The 25,709-nt window shown below is 37.9% G+C and overlaps 3 protein-coding genes across 16 annotated transcripts in view; 1 reads left to right on the top strand and 2 right to left on the bottom strand.

Moving 5' to 3' along the window:
- The window catches only part of ralgapa1 (Ral GTPase activating protein catalytic subunit alpha 1), a 148,181-nt gene extending 145,988 nt beyond the window's left edge, over window positions 1–2,193 (bottom strand). For 7 of the 8 annotated variants that reach the window (XM_057860335.1, XM_057860337.1, XM_057860336.1 and 4 more), the window contains exon 1: window positions 1,188–2,193. In XM_057860335.1, coding sequence (XP_057716318.1) covers window positions 1,188–1,293 — 106 coding nt within the window. In that variant the 5' untranslated portion in view covers window positions 1,294–2,193. The remainder of the gene's footprint in view (window positions 1–1,187) is intronic. The other variant, XM_057860334.1, reaches the window with a different exon arrangement.
- On the top strand, window positions 1,921–7,886 carry brms1la (BRMS1 like transcriptional repressor a). Of its 4 annotated transcripts, none has more exons than XM_057860347.1 (9): window positions 1,921–1,977; window positions 2,551–2,702; window positions 2,907–2,997; window positions 3,080–3,207; window positions 3,285–3,364; window positions 3,455–3,551; window positions 4,427–4,516; window positions 4,619–4,695; window positions 4,764–7,885. In XM_057860347.1, the coding sequence occupies exons 2-9, from the start codon at window positions 2,564–2,566 to the stop codon at window positions 4,860–4,862; spliced, it is 801 nt and encodes a 266-aa protein (XP_057716330.1). In that variant the 5' UTR covers window positions 1,921–1,977; window positions 2,551–2,563; the 3' UTR covers window positions 4,863–7,885. The 4 variants fall into 4 exon arrangements, with proteins under 4 accessions (XP_057716330.1, XP_057716329.1, XP_057716332.1 ...); XM_057860346.1 differs by having other exon boundaries at window positions 1,936–2,057; window positions 4,764–7,883; XM_057860349.1 differs by having other exon boundaries at window positions 1,936–2,057; window positions 4,619–4,683; window positions 4,764–7,162.
- Window positions 2,343–25,709, bottom strand: part of mia2 (MIA SH3 domain ER export factor 2) — a 30,279-nt gene continuing 6,912 nt past the window's right edge. The window contains exons 5-30 of one of the 4 annotated variants that reach the window (XM_057860343.1): window positions 25,467–25,616; window positions 23,157–23,251; window positions 21,133–21,264; window positions 20,931–20,952; window positions 20,658–20,746; window positions 20,484–20,555; window positions 19,578–19,688; window positions 19,397–19,468; window positions 18,524–18,628; window positions 18,240–18,362; window positions 17,998–18,165; window positions 16,608–16,698; window positions 16,239–16,306; window positions 16,091–16,161; window positions 14,620–14,721; window positions 14,438–14,534; window positions 14,172–14,239; window positions 13,633–13,718; window positions 12,864–12,977; window positions 10,927–10,965; window positions 10,104–10,247; window positions 9,753–9,911; window positions 9,614–9,663; window positions 8,665–8,836; window positions 8,369–8,578; window positions 2,343–3,311 (exon numbers count right to left, since the gene is read on the bottom strand). In XM_057860343.1, coding sequence (XP_057716326.1) covers window positions 8,370–8,578; window positions 8,665–8,836; window positions 9,614–9,663; window positions 9,753–9,911; window positions 10,104–10,247; window positions 10,927–10,965; window positions 12,864–12,977; window positions 13,633–13,718; window positions 14,172–14,239; window positions 14,438–14,534; window positions 14,620–14,721; window positions 16,091–16,161; window positions 16,239–16,306; window positions 16,608–16,698; window positions 17,998–18,165; window positions 18,240–18,362; window positions 18,524–18,628; window positions 19,397–19,468; window positions 19,578–19,688; window positions 20,484–20,555; window positions 20,658–20,746; window positions 20,931–20,952; window positions 21,133–21,264; window positions 23,157–23,251; window positions 25,467–25,616 — 2,609 coding nt within the window. In that variant the 3' untranslated portion in view covers window positions 2,343–3,311; window position 8,369. Of the gene's footprint in view, window positions 3,312–6,685; window positions 8,579–8,664; window positions 8,837–9,613; window positions 9,664–9,752; window positions 9,912–10,103; window positions 10,248–10,926; window positions 10,966–12,863; window positions 12,978–13,632; window positions 13,719–14,171; window positions 14,240–14,437; window positions 14,535–14,619; window positions 14,722–16,090; window positions 16,162–16,238; window positions 16,307–16,607; window positions 16,699–17,997; window positions 18,166–18,239; window positions 18,363–18,523; window positions 18,629–19,396; window positions 19,469–19,577; window positions 19,689–20,483; window positions 20,556–20,657; window positions 20,747–20,930; window positions 20,953–21,132; window positions 21,265–23,156; window positions 23,252–25,466; window positions 25,617–25,709 lie in introns of those variants that run through there. The other 3 variants (XM_057860342.1, XM_057860345.1, XM_057860344.1) reach the window with 3 other exon arrangements.

A 25,709-nucleotide genomic window follows, 5' to 3' on the forward strand; every position in this document is an offset into this window, starting at 1 on the left:
AAGTACCACACCTTACTATGCCAAGATGAATTTTATTCCACACATGACGTGGCCCATAACTGTTTGACTGTTGTTGAGCTGTTTGTGGTACATTCTGAAGTACCGACAGTACAAGAGTGTGCTTTTGGTTGTTAAGTGGTCCTCGATTCCCTAAACAGTAAGGGGAGACACACCCCTTTGCCCAGAGAGAGAGAGGCTTAACAATGGATACAGGAAATTAAGCTACTGTACAGGAAATTTAAAAAGGAAATACTAGAAGTTGTTTTCCACGCCAGTCTGATTGCATGTTGAGGGTGTGCACTGTATATTTGTGGGGAAAGACTGGGACGCTTGCCAGGATATCATAGATGCTTTTAACTATTTGTGGATAGCTTCAGTCTACTGACACTTTGAAACATGATACAGTATTCAAGTGTTATCACAATCCAAATATGTTACAGCCAAAAAACAACAGACAGTACGACCCCCCCCCCCCCCCCCCCCCCCAAAAAAAAACACTTAAATTTGCCATTTCATGCCATCAGGACCATTAAAGATTTTCATTTTCTTTGCAAATTTGTATTTACTTCTGTGCAGAAGCTTCTAAATTGTTTAAACTTTTTCAGAGCTGTCAAACATCAAGTCCTGTGGCTCTTTTGATCCATCTGCTGTTTATTTAAATTAGTTTGTCACTAATAGTAGACATCCAATCGAGTTGAACTGAGAAGGTTCGCTGCCAACCTCCCCAGTTAAAATGGATTGGATGTCTATCGCCTTCAATGACAGCCAATTTAAGTTGAAGATGATTACTGCATTTCAATGACAGTCAATTTAAGTTGAACATGACTACTGCATTGGGGTTAATAAATGTATATTTCATTTTAAATCCAAATGTATTGAAAGAGATTCACCCTGAAATATTCATAAAATACATGTCAAAAAATAGTCAAATAAATGTTTACACATAATAAGCAGAGGTGACAATATTATACCATGTTTTAATCATTTCAACACTACCACTGGTTGAAATGGATCTTGCCAAAAGTTTATTAAAAATCATTTGATCGCCATTAACTTAAGTATTATTCAATTATATTTTTGGGTGGGTTATTTTCTTATTTTTTTATTCTAAGTTTCTTGTGACATTCCAAAACTGTCACGTACTGTAATAATAAACGTTAGCAGCTCAACAAGGATATTTGACTTACCTATGACTATTCTGAGATGTTTGAGCCTCGTTAAGACGTCCTTCTTTGGATCCAACACTTTCTGTGTTGATTTTCTCACGTCCCCATGAGGCTTTTTGGAAAACATTCCTGAGGCTAGAGACTCCAGAAGTCAATTATAGACAGCGAGGAAGTGCTAGCTCTAAAAGGTAGCAATTTAGACAGCTTCAACTAGCGTTAATCTTCAAATAATAACAAAATGTCTCCTCCTGCCAAACTCAATCACTCACACTGCGCTCCGATTTGTGCACTGGTACGGAATATTAGCAAAATGTGTCCAAGTGGACACGGTTTATTTACACTACGCCTCATTGTCGTTGGACCATCCATCGCATCTCCTTCCCACAACAGTCTGCAGCCTCAAGGCTCAGCTAGCTACTGAGTTAAGCTAGCTAGCTCCCAGCTTCACTCACAGGAAACATGGCGGAGAAGGGAGGGGAACCACAATAATGGATTCCAGATAAATTCATCACAAATAAACTCAATGAAAACTATTTTTTTTTTTATTATGGAAGAGTTTGTGTATTACATGGAAATCCGGTTCATTTTGCTTTTATGTCACACAAAAAAAATTATCCTTTTCAAAGGCGCTCAACATCTATCGACCACCTAGTGTCACTGTTGATTTCTGGGTAACGTAGTGAAGACGATGCCCGTTTGTATGCTGTATGCGGCGTCAATTTATGGAGAAAACTACAGTTCCCAACACCCCCAACTTCACCCCAAAGAGATTTGTTTTTAGCATGTCTGTCGTACTGTGGCATCGCTAAAGGTTAGAAGAAATACGTTTGGACTTATTATTTCCTAGAAAATTAGTAGTGCTGATACAAACCTACAGTGGTGTATACGTTTGTGAGTTCCAATTTATTTATGAAACATAAGACAGGCGTACTTTGGCTAAAATCTCAAATTTTTGTTGATTTTGTACTTTGTTGCTAAAGGGCTAAGAGCGCAATCTGTTGTCGAGTTGTTGTTTTTTTGGGCTGTAACATTTTGCGAGAAGCAATACGTGCGTATAGTTATTTGGAATTGACTTTCAACAATATTTGTAGTATTTGCAGAGATTTTTGTAAAAAAAAAAAAAAAAAAAAAAAAAAATGTATATAAATATATATATACATATATAAAACAATCCAGTAACGCCACCCTCTAAAATACGTAATCATGTGCCGATATTTATTAATTATTAATACGTAACAAAACAAACATTAGTGTTTCTTTAAATCAAATGAAGTTGTAAGAACAACGAAAATAGTCTTATTAAAATGTACTTAAGTGAGATTCAGCCGTAAGACAGTCAGTACTTTTCTAATGAAAACGATTTTTCTTTCTTTCTGTCAAGCAGTGAATTTGCCGCCATGCTGATCCATCGTGACCGGGAGAAAAAGGAGAGCACTGCAGAGGAGATGGAGGTAGAGGATCAGGAGCAAGATGGATCGAGTTCAGAGGAAGAGGATTCTGAAACTTCCTCCGTTTCTGAAGATGGAGACAGCTCTGGTGAGAATTTCAACAACAGTTGTACATTGATAGTTACACAATACATGACCCAGATTTTTTTAAAAACTCATTCACTGCCATTGACAGATATGAAATCCATTTCAATTCTTGAGTCAAACTGGTGGCGTCAATGGCAGCCAATGAATTAATGTGGCACAACAAATATAAATATGTGCATTTTTTTGTCACTTTGGGATGTCTTAGAAATGGACGAGGAGGATTGCGAGCGAAGAAGAACGGAGTGTTTAGACGAAATGTCAAATCTAGAGAAACAATTCACAGATCTCAAAGACCAGTAAGAAACTTGTTTTTCAAGAGTAACAATATATATTTTGTTCTCTAAATACAGTGTGAAAATAAATGTTTTGTGTGCGTAGGCTGTATCGGGAACGATTGACTCAGGTCAACAGCAAGTTAGCAGAGGTGGAAGCTGGTCGTGCGGCAGAATATCTGGATCCCCTGGCTGTGCTACTGGAGAACATGCAGGTCCGCACCAAGGTGGCAGGTAATCCCAGGATATCACTAAGTCCCATTATGCACCGGCATCTGTATTCATGTTCCAAATCTTTCCGTTTATGTCAGGCATCTACAAGGAATTGTGCCTGGAGTCTGTGAAGAATAAGTACAAGTGTGAGATGCAGGCAGCCTGCCAGCACTGGGAGGTTCAAAAAATATATTTTTGTCATCATGAATGGACAGATTTCCAGTTTATTCATTCCTCTGATTCAGTGTGTATGCTGATGTGTGCACAGAGCGAAAAGCTTCTGCTGTTTGACACAGTTCAAAGTGAATTGGAGGAGAAAATAAGGAGATTGGAGGAAGACAGACACAGCATTGATATAACATCAGGTAATATGCGAATGTTAAAAGAATACCAGGAGAACGTCACGTTTTCTGGTCGCAAACGGCGCACAATAAACTAGTGATGTCCCGATCTGATACTGGGTATCGGACATTATCAGATTTGGTCACGACTCACAAGATCGGCTCTTATCCATTAGTTGCGTTTTTTCAGAACCATTGTGCTTTTCAGCTGATGTAAATTAAATCACAAGGGAAATATGTCCGCTGAGTGAGACTATTGCTCTTTAGAAACTAATGATACTAACAGCATCGTGTAATATTTGTAAACAGACCATTCCTGAGGAGGTACCAGCGCGGTCCACTTTAATACAAAAAATTTGTTTTGTCATTTTCTGGTTACTTTTTTTTTTGCATTATTTTCACTGTTCTAAAACTATAGGTATTGGGTTGGCATTGGATCTAAATTGGCATAAAATATCTTGTAAAAAATTGGATCGGACCAGAAGTAAAAAATAAAATTAAAAAAAATCAGCATCCCTATAACAATCAGGGGTCGCCACAGTGAAAATAATGTCTTAAATCATAAGCATAATTTATTGACCAAGACTTGCAAATTTGGGTTACGGGAACAAATCTAGTGGCAATGCGAGAGTCCCATGAAAAAAAGTTAATGACTCATCATATTGTCTCAAATTTTGGGCTATGGTATATTTATTTATTTTACAGATCAGCGGGTTCAGGGCACTTTTTTAAAATGAATTTTGGGAAAATCAATTATTCTGCCTGATGCCAGTATCATTCTGAAATGCCTTATTTGAAAATAAGTTCTGTGGGGGGATAATAACTATTCTAAATTCAGATATGAAACAAATAATGATCTGTACTACAGAGCAACATCATACATTTTCTGTATTTTTCAGAGCTGTGGAATGACGAGCTATCGGGAAGGAAAAAGAGAAGAGATGCTTTAAGTCCGGATAAGAAGAGGAGACGACCTTCAGTAGTGTCTGATATCCTTCGGGTGTTTATGCATCTTGTTCCATATCTTCTGCTTTTAGAAAAGATTGAAATTGCTTATTGACCTCTTTGTATGATTCCTTAACCCTTTATACGCCCCTATATTGTCTACATGCTTCCTGACTTGGACATCCTGGAGGACTGGACAGCTATCAGAAAGGTAGGCAGAAATGTAAGTAAATTTCTGATATAAAGTGTTATTTCAAGCTAGATTTTATTCACGTGTGTGTTGTCATCCAGGCTGTTGCCACCCTTGGTCCCCACAGAGGCAAAGTGGAAGCCGACAGCTCCGCTTTCCCGTTCAGGCCAGACAGAAGCCGACCATTTCTCAATTGCTGAGACTTGGCAACATACGTGTACATAGAAACAAATCATAATAGGAAAGCAACCTGGTCAACATTTGACAGAATGCCAGCTGTAAAGAGTCCTCTCACAGCTATGGGAAACACTCAATACACGCTTTAAAACACAAAGATTAATATCAATACCATTCTGACATGAGTACTGGTTACGATGAAATTTGAGATTGTATTTTTTTAGCCAATGATTGAACAGAACAAATTTTTAGAGGCTTACACTGATTAATGTCTTAAAGGACATGGATCTTGTCATATTTTGATATATTTAAATTGTTGCTCAGACAGTTTTGATGGCATTGTTGTACAGGAATGTCACTCAATTGGCATCAATTATGTTTACTTAAACAGATTTTCAGTTTCCACATCCTTTAAAAGGCAGTCATTCAGTGTTTTAGTAAGGATGCAAAAAGGCCACATATGTTAACAGTATGCTCATGTGACTCATTTTTAGCGGACCGGAACTCAAGTGATGTGATTACTTTTTTTGTCAGCCTGTTGATCACACACTATTACACACAGACATTTTATGAAATTGAATGTTATGATTTTGTCTGAAACAGCCACTTTGTGAATTTGTTTTATCATAGGGCTTATGATATTATGCAGGGAAAGTAGTGTTTTTATGTGAGGCTGTTCTATTTTGCCATACCAATGTTTTTATTTCATATTGGTATTATTAATTTAATTGGACTTAAGATATATTTTTATTCTTTTGTACAGCTTGGAGATCATTGCAATTTGCAAATACTGCCTGTTTTACAATGTCAAGTTTTTAAAGTTCTTATGAAGTGTCATTTTTCTTCATGATTTTTGCATCGTCGTGTGATTTTTGCTTAAGTTGTATTGAATGGCACTTCTTTGTTTTTAGCTTTAAGATAGTAACCACAAATATTTCAGGATACTTATGAACTTGTTTACACCCTTCAGTAGGAATAACAATAGGTGGGGATATAACAGATTAATTTGTAATGCAAGATGAACAAACTGCCATTTAATTGTATTGATGTTGGTGGCCTAGAGGTTTTTTATACATTAAATTTCTGTGAAAAGAAAATACTGCTAAAGATAGAATGTTTTCTTAATAAAATGTTTGTTTTTTTAAAAAAATAATTTTACTTGGTGTCTGCTTATGAATAAATGACTGGGTAAGCTTGTACACTTGCAGGTGGGGGTCTTAAACTGTGGATTTACAAATGTGGTATGGGAAAGAAAACCAATATACTGTAAATCCGAAATACAACAATTGAAGTAATGTGCTTCAGAATTATAGGGGTATCCAGTAGAGGTGCACGATAATTATCGGTCCGATAATAGGAATTAGGAATAGGAAATAGGAATCATCTCAATAAATCTGATAACATATTATCGGCCCTATTAATAATATTTTTGGCATGGTGTCGGATTGGGATGTGTGCGTTTGTTTCCACTCCTGTTTTTCCAGTATGCAAAGCTTTGTTACTGTCTTTGTTTTGTTCATCATAATAATGTTCATGTCATCATGAAAATTCTGGTTCGGTCAAAGGCAAATCTATGCTGAATCAACCACTAGTATTTTTTACCTACAGGTGTTCAAAAACTCAGGTGAATATACATTGAAAAATTATATATATTATCGGATATCGTATCGGTATCGGCCTTGAAGAGCAGGAAGTTCTCGATATCGGTTTGGTTTCAAAAAATGGATATCGTGCACCCCTAGTATCCAGATTCATAGAATAGCAGTTAAATATACTAAAATTAAAATATGCTAAAAAAGCAGCTAGCTATTCTGGTGAACAAGGATTCCAAGGTTGTAAAACATACCATGGCCAAAACATTTACAGTATTCATGTTTATTTTTTCATGTTTATGTTACAAAATTCACAACAAACCGGTGACCTCTTTTTTTTAGGCCAGCTGCTGATGAAGTTAGATCTAAGAAATATTCACAAAAGAAGCCATCATTGAGATACTGTGTAAAGTAAGATGGTGTTGCTCAAATTTGAACTCAGGAACATGCATTTTGAAGTCAATAGACTCAAGAAAGTCTGACATAACATTACCAAGAAACAGAGTGGGAATAAAATCAATGACAACAACAGAATATAAGTGTAGTAACTGATTCTATGTGGGCCCCAAAAAATAATTTAATAGGTTTTGACCGACATTCAAATAAATGAGACAAATTCATTTGGGACATTTAGCATTTTTTTCCCCAAATAAAACACCCACACAGGGTGGCTTATTTTCAGTAAATAATTGTGAAAGAGAGCAGCAAACTGAACTATGTGGTTATCACATTCAATTCCTGTAACTTTAAGATTTATTTTGATAACTTAGGTCAAATGTGCCTTGTGAATTGGCCCAGCTAACGGTGAACCCTGCTTCTTGTCAAAACTCAGCTGGGACAGTTGGGAGCTTGCCCATAACTCTGAACAGGATGAATGGTATAAAATGGATGGACATTGTAGAGCATGGGTGTCCAAACCTGTCCGGAAGGGCCGCTGTGGGTCCTGTGTTTTTGTTCCTACCAATCGAGCACAGGCAGTTTAACCAATGAATTTTGTGCTAAAACAAGCAGCACCTGACTGCAATCAACTGATTAAACTTGTGAGACACCAGATTGGTGAAAAGATGTCATCTTGTTTTGTAGGAATGAAATCCAGCACCCACTGCGGCCCTATGTGGAATAGTTAGGACACCACTGTTGTAGAGATACTCGTTTCCATATGTTTGTTCATTGTATTTGGTACATTCATTTAAATATAATTTTGTACCAGATAAGATTTACAGCTCTCAGCATCTTCTCTGAAGCAAGATCACGAACCGATAAGACAGCTGCCTAATGCGTTTTTATGAAGAGGTGGGCACTAGTCTGTCACCTGCTATAACGACAAATATAAACTGTATGATCTTGAGGGTTCGAGACAGATCGTCTTGGGAGAACCTGCGTGGGTCTCTCAGGGACATTTCTTCTGGCCGGCCAGCTTTTACTTTCCTTAACTAATTTGTTTATCATAGGTGATTATTGCTTTCTTTTTGTTCTTGAATTGTGTGTCGTCATCTCCTTTTCATTAAGAGAATAAAATAACCTGTGAAAAGAGAAAATCGGCTTTCCTCTTTAATAGATAAAGTGCAGAATTGCTCAAGTATGAGCAACAAGCCTCACAGATCAGCTACTGTTGAGTATCCTGCTTTAGATATCAATGAGTCATGTTCCAAATCTGAAATCCATCCATTTTTTTATACCGCTGCTAATCACTCGGGTCGAGGCAATGTCTCAAAATCGGGAAAGTGTGACTTGACCACTCAAATAATATCAACTAATTGGCTGCCATTAACAGCGCTAGAAAGGGGCGAATGAACGAATGTTCATTCGTCCTTCCCAATCCAAATGGAATGGACGTCTAACACAGTCAATGGCACTTGAAGATGAGCATGGTTACTCATCAATAGTGGCTGTATGAACACAAAAAAAATGGAAACCTGATCAGATTGACATGGCACCTTAAGGAGGAGATGTTTGATCATCTAGTGATTGGCTGTGTGGCACAGACGAGAGGTTCTGCTGGGAAATGGGAGGAACCGTGGAAAGAGGTGGAAGGCCATCGGTTGGAGGAGGGCGCATTGGTGGACCATAAGCAAGCGGGTGAGGTTGTAGCGGTCCGCCATGAGGGTACCGAGGAGGGAACATCATCCCTGGCCGAGGAGCCCACACTAAAAAAGGCAAACGGGCGGAGAGTCAGCTTCACATATAGGTAATGCTTGACATTACGATTGTAAAACCGAGTAATTCTGCTCACTGGGCATCATGGGAGGTCCACCAGGACCTCTGGGAGGGAAAAAATCAGGAGGTTCAAAGGGTGCTCTTCGAGGAAATGGGCCATCTAAAGGGCCCATCGATGGACCGAGAGGTGGTGCTACCCCCATTCTCAGAACGGATTCGGGGGGAGTTCTTCGATCACCGGGACCAGGCTAATGCAAAAATAAAATGTCACAATGCTCGCCTAGTTCCAAACATTTCATGCATTGTCCTAGTCCTCGCGACAGGACCATGTACATCACCAAGACAATATCAAACTTTCTATCCACAATTTATTTGCCTATCATTATAGCGATAGACATGTTTCGGCATTGCATATTTTGGCCAGCAGATGGCGCCGAATTTGTGCTCACTTGCATTGATGGGATTCCACATGCCTCAGTAGTTATTACCAATCAGCCCCAGTATGTCATGTCTTTATGTCCCCACTCAGTAGTTAGCTAATTGGCTCCCCGCTTCCAATTGTATTTGAGTAATGCATGTAAGACAATTGTAAATAAGACCATGTGTAATCCACTCAGATGACACAATTCGTTCTAATATCAATTATTAATCACAATATTATGCTAATATCGAGCGTTCTTAAAAGTGAAAAGCATTAGCCGCATGTACTGTATTGTTAGAGAATTAGATATCTTTACATTTGCGCAAAAATATGTAAGCGCCTGTGCCAATTTTGTTTACACTGGATAGTTTTAGCTTGCAGTACTACTTGATACGTTTAACATTTGTGACAAGCCAGTTTAATGCCAATTTAGAAATAAAAGAGTGGGGAAAGCTGTCGAAATCATTATCGTTCACCAAATAATTAAAAAGTATTAAATTGTGGCATATATTGACATTGTGACATAGAATGGCCCATATCATGATTGATTTTCTTTCAACATCACGCAGCATTGTATTGTCCTAAGTTGCATAAATACACAAACCTCTCTGTGATTGTGCTCAGGTCCTAGGCTGTTTTCTCTGCTTATGCCATCTGGAACAACAAAGATACACACAAGCACATAACTTTAATGCACTGGGGGAGACACCCTCTCACAGTAAAATGAAACAAGGAATGTCTACCTGATGTGTCTGCGGGGTAGACGGGTCCTGAGGGCCCCAAAATTGGGAGACTCCTTGGATGTGGAAAAGGAGGACCTGGAGGTGGCAGAGGACCCATTACTCCTGGTGGAGGACCAGGTCTCCTGTAGATTGGACCTCCCGGTTCAGGAAACACATAGCCTGAGGGAGAGCAATCATAAGAAACAAAAAAAAAAATTGGTAAAAATTGTTGGCATCGTCTGGGGAGACCATACTGTATATACAGTATATGAATGTTGATCGTCAGGGGTAGGCGGGACATGCCCCCTTCCTTCCTAAATATTTTCCTTCCGCCACACCCACTTTTATAACCATTTCAAACATTTATTTCACCTGGAGGGGGGAATGGTCCAGGGGGTCCTGGTGGTGGGCCCCTGCGATCTTTTTCCCACGAAGGAGAGATGGAGCCGCTGTCCGAGTGTGGACCTCCAAACCGCTCCATTTCCCCTTGGACACCAGTGTCTGGTCCACGAGTTACTGGAGAAGCAGAATACATGACAGAGAGACACTGAGGAATGAGAAGAGAATTACATGTTGATGAGTGGAAGGAAGAAGGAGGAAGAAGCAGTTGGGATGAGCCGAAACAATCCAATCCAACAAAAATCCTTGCAAATATTGAGTGCAAACAGCTTCAGCAGTTGATCATGCATAAAGCATGCCAGTAATTTTTGCAAATAAGGAATTTGTTAAAATTTCTCTGAGTATTTAACGACAAATGATATTTTACTGATGTCACTGCAAAAATATATAGACAAATCATACCAATTGTAGATTTTTTTTTTATAAACGAACAGTGTACATGTGACTACATCCAAAGGTCTCTTAATCCCATGTTTCTTAAAAACGGCTTGGTGAATTAGAGAATGTGCTCCTTCTTACATCGACTGATTTTAAGGTATAATAAGTCAATAGCATGCCCAAATTTGTAGTTCGGTTATATATACGTTATCAATATGATAATGAACAATCCTGGTTAGTGATCAAATAATTTGGTAATGTATTAGTAGGTATATTTAAGGGCTTTACAATCTATGTTTTGCATTAATAGTGTTCAATTAAGAGACACAGATAGGACATACAGGGAAGCAATAGGGCTTCCAAGTAGGAGCGTGAAACCATTAAAGTGTAAACATGGTTAGCTTTCTCCCCATCTTACCTTGAAAAGAATCAAATGTTGTCATCAGGTCAGGCGAATCTTTGGAATCCAAATGTAGAGTTAATATTTAATTCCCAGATTTCTGCGATATTTTTCTACGTCTATTTCCCATTTTAATTTCAAAGTTTTCATGCACTGGATTGGCCAGAGACCGTATTTTTCGGACTACAGTATATGTTGCACCAGCTAAATATTATACAATGAGGAGAGGGGGGTGGCACTATGCACAAAGAACCCATTGCAGGATATTTCAGTACTGTACTATTATAAATGAATGGATCTTGGACTTTTTGAAGGAAATCGATTTTTGTGGATGTACCATTATAGTTTTCAGAAGTCAAAGTCTTGTATGGTCAATGAGTGTTTCATTTTTATTTGACAGTAGATGCATAGAGATCTCTACTACTCGATTGAAATTCAGCGAGCCTTTGCAGTACAGTGATCCCTAGTTTTTCGCTGTTAATGGGGACCAGCGATAATCAAAATCCGCGTAGAGGTGTATTTAAAAAACAAGGGTTTGCATGTTCTCCCCATGCCTGCGTGGGTTTCCTCCGGGAACTTCGGTTTCCTCCCACATCCCAAAAACCTGCATGGTAGGCTGATTGAACCCTCTAAATTGTCCGTAGGTATGAGTGTGTGCGTGAATGGTTTTTGTCTCATTGTGCCATGCGACTGGCTGGCAACCAGTTCCGGGTGTACCCTGCCGTCTGCCCGTAGTTAGCTGGGATAGGCTCCAGCACCTCCGCGACCCTCGTGAGGAAAAGCGGCATGGAAAATGAATGAATGAATATATATATATTTATTTTTTAAAAAAATTTTGGGTATGTTCAATGTAATTATTCAGCTTTAGCATTGGAAAGAGATACATATAAGACATGTTTTTTTTCCCCTTTTTTGCCCCCCAAAGTGTAAGTCTTTATTAAATGCTTCATTGAGTGAGTCCTGTCAAATCAACTCATGCTGCTTAGAACAGCACACAACACAACAAGTTGCCATAGCACACTACAACTAGTGTTTAACAAATCGGCACCTTTGATAGGTAGTACTCCCAGGCCATGTCTACACCTAGCAGTTTTTTTTTTTGTTTTTTTTTAAACCGACAATCCTGTCCCAATACATCCACATCAGCACGTTTGTAGAACCCCCCCCCCCCCCCCCCAAAAAAAAAACGCATTCATTCATATTTACGTACATTCATAACAATGCGTGAAAAATTATTGTCCTTAATACTCCCTCCTTTGCATGTGTTTTTCAAATATGAAACACTGCAAGAGCTTGTAAATAAATTGAAGCAAAAAAAGCAGCAGTCTAATTTACTCCAAATGTAATCATTGGTCTGATGTGTGACGGAGGGACAATGCCTGTCGCAGTCAGTGACGTTTCCATAGTTAAATATTCGGTTATCAGTGTCCACATGATGGCGCCACAAACGCAGAATTCGCACATCTTCTTTTTGGACGGCGTTTTTAAGAACCCTCGTTTAAATGTGCATGTGGATGATAGGCCAAACCGTAGAAAAATTTCTTTTTGCCAAATACACTGCTACGTGCAGACAAGACCTCAAGTTTCTCTGGCAAGTTCAAAGCAGCTCCCTTGTCACTCATCGTTAACTTTAACAAGCAGCAGCTGCCTGATGAGAAACAAAAGCTTAAGGAGGGAGAGTGAGAGGCTGTATGTAATCAGATGGGACATCTCTATAAAATCCTGCATTTATTTATTTATTTTTTTAATGGAAAAAAAAATCTGACTGAAGGCGCAATGTTTGAATTGTGAAGTAGCGAGGGATCACTGTATTGTACTCGACTGAATGCATCCACCGTCGGCCGCCGCATGAAGCACTGCCCGGCCGTGGAAAAATCTGAATAATTGGCACTGCTCTTGTCACACTGTATATGTTCTGATATTTGTGACTGGTTGGTTTATTTGGGGACACATACCTCTAGGTGACAGTCTGTTTAAAGCCCCTTCAACAAGTGTAGGAGGCGAGAGTAAAGCTCTGTTCTCAGATGCAGGCCGACCCAAAGGAGAAGGACCATATGGCAATCTTTCAGCTAGAGGAGTAGAGTGGTTTGGTTAATTTAAGAGTTAAATATCCATGATATCTTGGCCTTTATTATCAGCCAGGATTATGGGGGTGCAACACCAAAAACATTGAACATGAATACATAGCATTTTTCATGAACATTTAATCAAAATCCAATAAACTTTGTATATGGGCATGTTGCTAGACGTACTACAATAGAATTGTTATGTATTAGATTGTGTGTGGGTATCATGAATACCACATACATAAAAGTGATTGATTACCACCAAACACCTGTTGTGAACTATGGTACTTTTTGTTCATATTTGGTAAGTAGATGCAACTCAAATATGTCCAATCAGGATCCAGGTGTCAATAGCTTGAAAACTAACACCAATAGTTTTAAAACACTCAATTAAAATAATATATTCCTTCATTAGTGTGCCAAATTTAAGAATATCGAAGCATTCATAAGGCACATTAAAAACTATGTGGAAAAGTAACCTTACACAGTACGATATGTGACAATATTACTGTATAAAACATGCCATTATATGGTTTTATGGGGTTCTAATTAATTATTCATGGATTTTTAACAACATTGCTGTCATTTTCAATGTTGGTGTCGTGCGTCCTTAAATGACAACTTACTGTTTTGTATTGGTGAGTATGTTTACACTGACCTCGGAAAGGTAAAGGCCTAGCCAGGCTGTCCAAGGCAAACGGATCTTTGTCAAGGGCATCCAACTTAAACTGTGTGTCTGTAATCCTGTAAACACACAATTCGAGATAACAAGGACAGAGATCCTATGCAATGCATCCTGTACATTAGAAATGGGCTTTCACTTCTATAGGGCTTTTCTACCTTCAGGACACTTAAAGCGCTTTAACACTGTCACTCATTGACCTAGTGATGGTGCAGCATCTGGAACAATGTTGTGTTCAGTATTTTGTTCCAGGATACATTGGCATTGTCACTAGGGCAGGGGGATCGAATCTATGACCTTTGGTTTGAGCGAAGACTACTCTACCACTGAGTCATGCCGCTTCCACACACAAATCGAGTTCACAAGGAATCTACGTGATGCAGAGCTATATACCATTACAAAATATATTTAATTTTAATGTGATTAAAATATCAGAGTGTTGCTAGAAATCCAAAATTTAGAAAGGGGGTAGGGGAGTGTGAAGAAGTAGGTGATGGTGTTCTGGCGATACATACTTCTGCCTGAGGAGGCTGTTCTCTCTTTTAATGTCTGACAGCTCTCGGTCAGCTGCCCTGGCTGCAAGCTGCAAAAAAAAAAAAGAGGTAAATTAGGAAAATTCGGGTCTTATAAACAGACTATATTTTGGACCACAAGAGAGTTTATCATGAGTTGCGTACGTGCATATACAGTATTTGACCTACATCTGAGGTAAAATATCACAACTTCCCTCAAAAAAACGACAAGTACATCATTGTTTTCGTGTAGATTCTGGAATACAAACCCAATTATTGTGAGCCTTCTTTTCATGGGCAGATATTTGGGTCTGATACGACTGCTTGGTTTTTTCCAGTTCCTCCTCCATCTCACCGGCACGAAGCCTTAGGAGACACAATCCTGTTGAAAGCTAAGCCCACATATTTTACCGTTTTAATATACTGTACTTTACGGGACTATCTATAGTACTTGTAGTTGTTGAGTTCCTCCATTGCCAAAGCAATGTTTTTGTCTGCTTTATTCAATTTGTCTTCTTTCTGCAGACGCTCCTTTTCTTCCACTGTCAGCAACCTGCACACACAAAAGAGTAAAGCAAAAATTCTTGCATAATTTTAGGCAAGGCAAGGCAAATGTATTTATATAGCACAATTCAACACAAGGCAATTCAAAGTGCTTTACATCACATGAAGATCATAAAAATCACATTAAAATCAATAGAACGTAAAAACAAAGATAATCAAAATATTTTAAAAATTATACATAAAAATCTCATTTAATCAGATAAGCACAAGAGGAATAGACAGCAAATAGATTGAAATATATAGACAGTTATGAATATGCAGTGTTAAACAAAAGCGTTTTTAGCCCTGATTTAAAGGAGCTAACAGTGTGAGCATACTTCAGACCTTTAGGTAACTTGTTCCAGAGGTGAGGAGCATAATAGCTAATTGCTACCTCACCCTGCTTGGTTCTTGGAACATACAGGAGACCGGTTCCAGAGGACCTTAGGGGTCTAGATATTTCATAGGAATCTAACAAACCAAGCACGTAATTTGGTCCGACGCCATTAAATGTTTTGTAGACAATCAGTAGTATTTTATAGTCTATCCTTTGACTCACTGGAAGCCAGTGTAACGATTTCAAAACCGGTGTAATGTGGTCTAGTTTCCCTGTATTTGTGAGAACTCTGTCTGCAGCATTCTGTACTAGCTGCAGCTTTCTGACTGATTTTTTATCAAGACCTGTAAATATACCGTTGCAATAGTCCAATCTGCTGAAAATGAAAGCATGCATAAGTTTTTCCATGTCTTGTTGAGTCAGAAGCCCCTAAATTCTGGCTATATTTTTAGGTGGTAGTAAGCAGATTTAGTGACGCACTTTAGATGGCTACCAAATTTTAGGTAGGAGTGAAAAATTACGCAAAGGTTTCTGACTTGATTTGTAGCTGTAAGTGACATTGTGCTAAGGTGCCTGCTTATCTTTGACCTTTCCTTTTTGGCCCAAAAATGATCACTTCTGTCTTTTCCCCATTTAACTGGAGAATTCTGGCACATCCATTCATTGATTTGATGAATGCATTACTCAGGGAGACTAAGGGACTATAATCATGTGGGGACACAGAAATGTAGAGTTGTGTGTCATCTGCGTAGGTGTGTTAGGAGATGTCATACTGTTCCATAATCTGAGCTAGGGGAAGCATATAGATATTAAATAAGAGTGGTCCAAGAACTGACCCTTGAAGGACTCAAAGGGTCAATTGTAAATAAGATGTGAACCACAACAATGTAAATAGGATGTGAACCACTGAAGAACAGTGTCAGTAAGCCCTACCCACTGTTCCAATCTGCTGAGGAGTATGTTGTGATCAACAGTGTCGAATGTGGCGCTGAGATCCAATAGTAGTAGTAATTTAAAAAAACTAAACAAAAATCATCAATACCTGTGTAGTTTGAGCTCATTCTCTTGGTACATTTCAGTCATAATTTGGAGTTTCTGTTGCAGTCGCTGGACCTGAGAAGTATTAAGGTAAGGTAAACATATATATCGAATATTACACCGCCATAAATATGCAGGTTAAGTTGAGCTACCTGTTCAGAGTAGTGCTCAGTCTCCGCTTGCATAGATGATTGCTCATTCTCCAACTCCTTAATGCTCACTACATGAAAATACACACACAGTGGCAAATACAGACTATTTAATTAAAGTGGCATCGTTATTGTCTGTTGAGATTGTTTATCAGACATCGCTCTTCTGCAGTGACGTCAACATACAATACATAACAATAACATGTATAGAAACTATGATCTTCCAGTCATATGTAGCGACGATTGGGAAATGTGTTCATATTTTATAACAACAACTGGAAACTGAACACATGCGAGAAATTGAAAATGCATAACACTGCAAAAAACAATCAATAAAAACTGAATCAATGAGCTCTGGAACTGAGGACTTACCTTCTAAGTCCTCTTTAGCTTTTACTTCATCATTAAGTTTGGCAAACACTCTGTCCTTGTCTTCATCCACGGATTTGAGATCTGCATTTAACTACACACACACAAATAATGACACATTACGTCTTATTAGTTTTACACTTGGTTAGATCAATTTTCCGAATTATCATTCTCTGCAGTTAAACAATACTGGAGCATAGACTAGAGTAAGCGTAGAAATATCTTCACGGAAATTTCCCTTGTAGAAGCTCATTTGGGAAAAAAAAGAAAAAGAAAAAAAAACGTGTGGAATTTTCAGTAATACAGTGTAAGATTGAAAACATTTGTTAAAAGCAACACTAGGTAACCTTTTAACCTTTATAAAATATGTTCATAACATTTGTGATAATATGTCAACTAACAACTAGTGTAATGACACCTCTTTTATGTCTTGAGAGGGTCTGTATCGCTTTCACCGAGACTAATTAATTTTGAGGAGGGTGGCAGGAACCTTGCCACACAAACAAACAAACAAACAAACAAAAAAAACTACAAATGTGCTGACTGCTTTGCGGCAGTGGTGTCCAACCCAGTCCTCAAAGGCCCGCTGTGGGTGCAGGATTTAATTCCAACCTAACAAAATGACTACAGTTTTTCATCAATCTGGTGTTTTACAAATGCAATCAGTTGATTGCAGTCAGGTGCTGCTTGTTTTAGCATTGGTTCAACTATCTGTGCTGGATCGACAGGAACAAAACCCACGACCCACAGCGGGCCTTTGAGGACCGGGTTGAAGACCACTGCTTTACGGCATACATCACTTTCCCCTTTCCCCATTCATTATAAAGACTGAAGTCTATGCGAACCCTTTCGAGCGAATTCTACAAAGATGGCAAAGCAACAAAAGAGATATACGAGGATATACAGAATAAACATTGGCCTGGCTTTCACTCGCTGGTGTGACCCCCCCAAACGAACTCGTCAGAAACAGAAATGTAGTTTAATCCATCTACAGGCGACAGAGAGATTGATTTTTGATTGATTGATGATTTTACGACACTGTACGGGTGTGCGCTGGTCCTCATGGGAAACGTAGTCTTCCTTAAGGCAAAACACTACCGCTTTTGTAAAATAAATTGACCAAATCGACTAAAATCCACCAAAACTGAAAAGCTACCAAGTGTTGCTTTATATAATGAATAAGGCTTTTTAAGTATTTTAAGTAAACGGGCTTGAGGTAGTTGTCATAAATAAATGATCGTCAATAAATCACAGACAGAGAGACATGCACTTGCTCATATAAAGACTGCATGAATATTTATTCAAAAACAGATAATTGAGAAAATGGCAGCCAATGACTTAAATATAGCACCAAAAATGGTGACAGAGTGTGTGCTACAGTGTGGTTGTTTACCTTAGCAGCATAAATAAGTTTTTGGACTTTCTGGAGATGAACTTCTGACTTGGTTGCATCTACTTTTCCGTTTCTTTCTTTTCCTGTAGTCCCCTTGGATGTGACGCTTCTATCACCTTCCAGATCAGCATCCCAAGCTTTCATCCCCAGCAGCCGATCAGTGAGTGACTGAAAGCAAATGTGTTTTTAGAAATTTTGATCAGTTGTTGTTTAAAGCCTTAAAAATATACAAGCAATCATACCATAATACGTTCATCCTTGTTGGCCACATCCTGCATCATTCCGTTGTGGGCCAATTCATACCGCCTTATCTCCTCCTCCAGCTCACTGACTCGCTCTGCCCATCCCTCCACCTGTTGCCTTAACTGCATGAAAAATTGGAGATTGAAAGAAAAGAACACAGAGACGGGAAAAGAAAACAACATTAAAATGATAGTAATTTGATACCTGGAAAAATCTCAAAATTGCCTTGTCTTTTTTTAGCATAGAATGCAGAGTTTAATGGACAGTTTGGGTATTGTCTTACCTGTGTGTTGCTTTCTTTGAGCAGAGTGTTTTCTTCAGAAGATGTTTCCAGATTCTTCTGTAGTCTCTCACAGTTCATATTGTACACTTTAATGGTTGTTTGGGCCTAGGAAACAACGTAAGGGCAGAAAAATTATGCCAAACTCTTTCAGAAAGCCATACATGGCACACATTTTGATTTTAATTTTACTTGAGTGGGGCCAAATCTGGAACTAGCCTGAACTGTTATTCGTATTTGGCTCGCAACACACACAAAAAAAAAACAACAACAAATTGCGAGTCTTGGTAGTCCGGGAACTCATAAGTCATGATATAATAATAATATCATCAAATATCAACACCTTTATATACGCTACAATAATTTATTGTAGCGTATATAAATTTGTACACTCATTCAGTATTTCTCTGCTGAAATTGTTCTGTAAAGTTATTTTATTTTTATGAAGAAACTTGGCAACTATGATTGACATTAGAGTGGGTGTTTACTACTAAGGAATTTCAGAATTGATGTAGATATTGCTCAAATTTGTAAGATTGAATAATTTGACTTTTAAACACAACTTTTAAAGTATATTCAAAATTTAATATTTTCGTTTAAAAAAAAAATATATATATATAGATAATACAACAATATTCTTTGTAGAACATCAATATTTATTCAAGTTATGAAATGTATGTAACCAAACAATTCCAAATTGGAATTAATCTTGAATAATTACAAATATCAGAAGTTGAACTAAATAATATTAAGAGAAATGTCAACTATTTCACCTGATGACAAGTGACAACATATGAAAAGTTTGACCTCCACAGAAAACAATTACACCAGCTGCTGAGAAGATTTTTTTTATGAGAGTTTTAGAAAGTATGTCACCTGTTCTTCTTGTGATTGGAGCTCTTTGGTTTCTTCCTCTGTTTTTTCCATGCTCTGCTCAAGGAGTGTAATCTTAAAGGAATTAAAATGCATGATAGTCACAGATAAAACATATATCCTTCACCCTCCTTCTTGATCAGCTATTTTTAACCAGTAGAAAATGCGCTCTCTACTATCTTACCTTCTGTTCTTGTTCTATTCGATGTGCTTTCTGCTGATCCAACTGATCCTTCAATTCAAGTAGAGTTTTTTCCAGTTGAGTTTTATCAATATCTAACTGTTGGGCTCTGACCTGAATGAGTCAGGAAAAAAAAGAGATGAAATACTGTACATACTGCATTGAGAAGATTAACAGGTCAATAGGAGTATTTGTTCAGTAATTTAACATGTGAGAAAGACTTCAACCCTAATTAGGCCAGTATTTCAAAGTTGTGATTAAATCAAACCAAAAAATGTATAAATGTATATAAATGGTTGATAAGTTTTGGTCAGAAGAGCAAATGAAAAAAAAAAAAGGAAGCAGTATGGCACTTCGCAGAGAAGCAATGACAGTTACAGAATAGTAGTAGAGGAAGAAATTCGGTTTGTTGCATAACTTCTTTTTTGTAGCGTAACGAGCATATGCCTGTTAGTGTTGATATTTTATGTCTAGGAATGTTCCCGAGGTGATGCTAATTTTCAGTAGCATGCCAATTGCATCTTCCTAAACTAACAGGTTATCGGGAACAGGATTGCAAAATGTACTTTATATTTTAATTCACAGTACATGTAATTTTCTTTGTTAAACATGTTTTATAGTTCACCTCAACTTAAGTGTAATAAACAGTTTGAAAACGGTCAACATTGGGCACTTTTAGAAAGACCATTCACCAAACTAGTAAGGCTGCATTTCCACCACGTTTGAGAGATTAAATATGTCACAATGGATCCCATCAAACAGTCCTCGAATTTTTTTCAATGAACAATTTTGATCTTAAAATTGCTCAGGCTGACAAGGGTGTTGTTTGTTCCTTATGACTTTTGAATACTAGCCTGCTCCAAGAAACCTTTTCTATTGTGTTCTTTTACACATCCTAGTCTGCCTTACCTCCAAATCTCTTGTCTTATGGGTTTGAGCTAAGACACCGCCATCTTTCAGCGAGTTCTCCAATTCGTCATACTGAAAACAAAATTAAAAGAAACTCAAGAGCTGTTTTTAAGGGTGGTTATGATTAACACAAAATTCAATAAATTATATATTAAACCGCAGCACAGTACCAACCTCTTGTTGACATTTACCAAGTGTTTCCAGGACTTCACATTTCTCTTCAAGCAATTGTGCAACTTTCTCAGCCATCCACCATTCTTTTCCTGGAAAAGAGAAATTAAGGTATTATTTCATTAGAATTTGTAAGCAGTAAGATTAATTATATTTCTAAGTATGTACCTACATAGTATGTGGCATGGTATACTGGCAATGACAGAACAGATTTGCAATACACAAACATTTGTATAATAGATAAAATAATACAACTTTAACATAATGGAAACTTACGTTGATACATTCTGCTTTTGACCTGTGTAAAGTAGGGAAACATGATTACAGGGCAGTATTAGACATTACATGTTTTATCTGATGAATTAAAAAACAGCCGGTCAAACTTGCACTTCAAAAGTGCATCTTATTAATAATAAAAACTGCTACAACACAACAATCTATTAACAAGTCATTTTTATTTTTATGTCCATATACTCACAGAGCGGTAAAATCGGCAACTGAACAAGAACACTGTCACGAGCCCCACTAAACTTGAGATGACAATTGGTTCCCATGGAATTCCATAGAGATCAGGCCCAGGCCTCATGTCATCAGGCAATGACGAAACAACCTGGAATTCACGGTAAAAACAATTTCAACTGTCAGTGTAATTTAGCAAAGTGTGTGTCCATAGCATTAGGAAAACTCCTAATACAACCAAATGAGAACCCCATAGAGCCAAGGTATTTTGAGGTCCAGCTATCTTTTTAAACTGCACAAAGCTTCTTTTGTGAACTTGCTCAATATCTAAACCTAACATTTAGAAGATGCACGCTACTTACAAAAAGTTAAAACATATGACGAACTTAGATGCTTAGGAACTGTTTGAAAACTTAGCTGTTCTCAAACAAGGATCCAAACAACTAAATAAACACCAGCTGTCTGTTCCAGGAATTGCAATTGGTATTCAAACTGGTCACTTATCATGCCGTTTACATCATATGGTCAGAGATGCTCGCTGTTGGATCATATTTTGCCAAAAGTGAGCAAACATTTCACAATTGGACATTGTATTCATGAGTTTAGAGATCAACTGTAAAGTTCATTTAGCATTGTAGGTTCATCCAAATATTTCGACCAAAAACAATTATCTCTATGAGTACTAGTGATAAAATCGAATATAAAATAACAAAATGACTTCATTACCTAAAGAAAGCTCTCAATATACTTAGATTCATTGTTTAGAAATGTCTTCATATCGATTGCTGTCACAATTCAGGAGGCTAACTATTAGCAGCCACCTCTTTCAAAATTAAATACACATTTCATAAGGCACAGGTACTGACAGCAGTGCTGATAGGACAGACAATCAATGTCAATGCTTAAATGTGCAAATTAGGAAAATAATAAGAGAGTCACAAGACAGCAGTGATGCTAGCAGTAAATGCTAAAGGACCCTGCCACATAACCTACATCCTTGACTTTCTCCACGGCGATACCATAGTAAGTCTCAACTGTCGACTGATACTCCATCTCTCCGCTGCCCAAACTGTCACTTGCCGGGTCTTCCGCCATTCCTGGTTTCGCTCATTTGGTAAATATTTTGAAAATATTAACCACTAAAACTGTCATTAGAAGTAGAGCGAGCCAACATCGTATTCACAGCGCTGCACTGCGGACTAAACCAATCTTTGTCTTTTAAAAGGGGAAGAGGGATATCGAAACGTGTTGCCATAATTCCAATTGAAACTGTTTTGCCCTAATATTACTCAAACATCAAAATTTAATTTTAATTAAACTGCAGTAAAAATATTAACACATAACAGCTACGATTCGCTAACCTTTAAGGGAATTTAAAAATGTTAGCGCACCCTACAATTACAAATGGTGCACTCAAACGTCACCAATAGTAAAATGCCACACTGGCAGGTCGGAGAGTTTCCAAATGACAGCAAAATAAACAGGTGTCACCTCCAAAAAAGCCATACATTAAAGAAGTGATCTATTCTTAACGATTGGTTGAGCCGATATAACTATGAGAGCAACAAGTCACAACACTTGAAGTTTCTCGGGATATTAGGCCACAAACAAGCTTGCCGTTCAATTATTTGAAAATTGCTGGAGTTAAAATAACTCACCGAATCTGTTTTAATGTCGTCCATTTGAAAATACACCCTCTTTACATTTAGAAATGTAGTGTTAACAGTAATGTGCCATGCATGCATTCAAGTACGGAATTTCAGCAGGCGAATGTTGACAGAAGACAAACGGAACTCAACTTCATGAAAATGGGAGGGAGTTATGAATTGTGGGCTCAGTATCTTAAAGAAATACAAGCCACAGTAAGGATCGAGACAAGAATACAGGAGAATTTACTCATTCGCTGCTCTTGATGGTGAGTGACGTCCAATCCGTTTTAACAGGGAGGTTGTGGCAATTTCCCTATTTAAAATGATTGGTCATTGGCAGCAAATGATTTTAAAATTTAGGTTTAATCTGGCTGAATCTATTGTGAACAGATACCTGCATTTTAAACCATTTTGGAAAGTCCTTTTCTGTATGAAAGGATGAGTGTTCCTTAATTCCATTAATAAGATGCTGAATCTGCACCATTGTCCCTGGAGGAAAAAAGATCACAGAAATCATCAAATCAAACATAATTGTATACAGTGATCCCTCGCGACTTTGCGCTTCAAACTTCGCACCCTCAGTCTATGGCGGATTTTTTCTCTCTCAAATAAATAAACAAATAAATAAATAAATAAATAAATACACATGAGTTGTCCCGATCCGATCACGTAGTCTCCAGTGTTGTTAATAACGGTGTTAGAATATAACGGCGTTACTAACGGCCTTATTTTTTTCAATAGTGAGTAATCTAATTAATTACTTTTCTCATCTTGGCAACGCCGTTACCGGTACTGAGACGGCGTGCGTTACCATGCGTTACTAAGTTGGTTGAATAAAAAAAGTCTGAGAGAGACGGACTCACGGAGACGAGAGAGCAGAGCAGGAGTGGGGAAGACGCCGTTGCAAACGCGATGCTCGGTGGCTCCAATAATACCTGACTGTAGCCGATAGCCTACAAACTACGCCCACATGATACGGTGGATATCACATATCATAAAACTAGATGCAAATGACAGACACGGCTGCATTGGCAACATGTTTTAAGGACTACATGCATTAGTAAACAGCCGCCATCTTAAAGCAGTAGACCTCTCAGGAAGGCTCTGTTGTAGAGCTCCTTCCTAGCGAACCTAAGTAACTTTTTATCTAAATGCTCCTAAATCGGCAAAATCTTGACTTCAATCTATCTTTAAATGATGAAACAGTTTTAAAACTTACACACGTTGAAAGTAGAAGGGAACTAATGCAATGACGGGAGCAATTTTAACAAGTTTAACGGTTGATTCACAACTTTAAATGACTTCCACACATAGCAAAGGTACTATCAAGTTATCGCAATACCCTTGTGTCTAGTTAAGTGGAGGGTAAAGAACTGGGCTACAGCCAATTGTCCCAAAAACCCTTTAAACTTCACATTGTGTGACCTGTTTTTTTTTTTTTTTTTTGGAGGGAAAAAAAAAAAAGATAATTATCACTAGTTACTTTGCCAAGTAACTAATTACTCTTACATTCAGGTAACTGAATTACTAACGCAGTTACTTTTTGGGAGAAGTGATTTATAACTGTAATTAATTACTTTTTTAGAGTAAAATTAACAACACTGGTAGTCTCACTCTCCCTCCTGCTGCTTTTCTTGGTCAGGCAGTGCACTGGAGGTGCTTATTAAAGATAATGATGATTGACAGACGTTAAGGTTTGATCTTGCCAGAGACGCTTGGAAGTCAAAACTTCAAAAAGACGCATACATCAATCATCGTTTAACTTGTTAAACAGTTGCTCTGGCAACTCATTATGTATAAGTGAGCAGCTTGAGCGGATTTGAGTGGACTCACTCGATGAAGCATTTAACAAAGACAAGCAATTTTCCACTTTATTCTTGTTTGAAAATAATTTGGTGGGAAAGTAACATGTTTAAAACTTATCATAAATAAAGTTAATTAATTTTTTAAATATTAAAAAAAGTGAAGAAAAAAAAACATGTCTTACATGTGTCTCTTTCCAATGCTAAATTAAATACAACACATACACAATATATGTTTTTTTTTTCTGAAATAGATATTTTTTTGAGGGAGGGCACTATTTCACAGTTTTTCACTTATCGCAGAGGGTTCTGGTCCCCATTAACCGCGAAAAACTAGGGATCACTGTATACAGAATCATATTTTCTGCAATATAAGGCGCACCTAAAGCCTTAAATTTTCTCAAAAGATGACATGGGTGCCTTATAATCCAATGCGCCTTATTTATGGATCACTATTGTTTAATCATGGCATGATATTCCTTTTAGCAAAACTATCTAGCGGATGCATAACACAACCCCAACCACTACCACTACTACTACTACTGCACCTTTTATCGCGGTGCGCCATATTTATGAAAACAGTATAAAGATAGGCCATTCATTGAAGGTGCGCCTTATACTCTGATGTGCCTTCCAGTGTGGAAAATATGATATATGCTACAAGACTACAAGTCACATGAAACATCCTGTGTGGCAGGGATACAACAGATTACTGATAGCACTGATGATGAGTTGTACATTTTGTGAGTACTTCAAACCTTTTTGTGGAATACGCGATGAAGCCTAGACACAAACATACTCTATCTCCAGCAGACCTCAGTTAAGTTGACTTAAGACCTGGTCTTGATACTGTACGCCTTTGCTGTAAATTGAATGCCACAAGAGATGTTTTCCAGCCATACCTTCAAGTAACTGTGATGGTACTGTCTGGCTGTGAGACACTTTCTCTAGCAGGGACATTTCTTCACTACGTCCTTCTTTCTGTTTTTCCACCATCACCCTTGGTGTCATCAAGGTTGTCGCTTGATCTTGTAGATATGCGTTTGGCTGAGCTGTTTAAGGGAACACACAGGTTACATGAATGCAGTTAATAGCATACGGAAATAAAGGAACAGAATATGATGAAAGTCGTATTTCTAATGGCA

This window comes from Corythoichthys intestinalis, chromosome 15 (genome assembly GCF_030265065.1).
Source record: "Corythoichthys intestinalis isolate RoL2023-P3 chromosome 15, ASM3026506v1, whole genome shotgun sequence".
Lineage (NCBI taxonomy): Eukaryota > Metazoa > Chordata > Actinopteri > Syngnathiformes > Syngnathidae > Corythoichthys > Corythoichthys intestinalis.

Excerpts from the sequence above, each read along its gene's own strand:
- brms1la (XM_057860347.1), top strand. The coding sequence starts at position 2,564 with ATGCTGATCCATCGTGACCGGGAGAAAAAGGAGAGCACTGCAGAGGAG. Across the intron at positions 3,552-4,426 it reads CAGCATTGATATAACATCAG|AGCTGTGGAATGACGAGCTA; the intron begins GTAATATGCGAA and ends TGTATTTTTCAG. Across the intron at positions 4,517-4,618 it reads ACGACCTTCAGTAGTGTCTG|GCCCCTATATTGTCTACATG; the intron begins ATATCCTTCGGG and ends AACCCTTTATAC.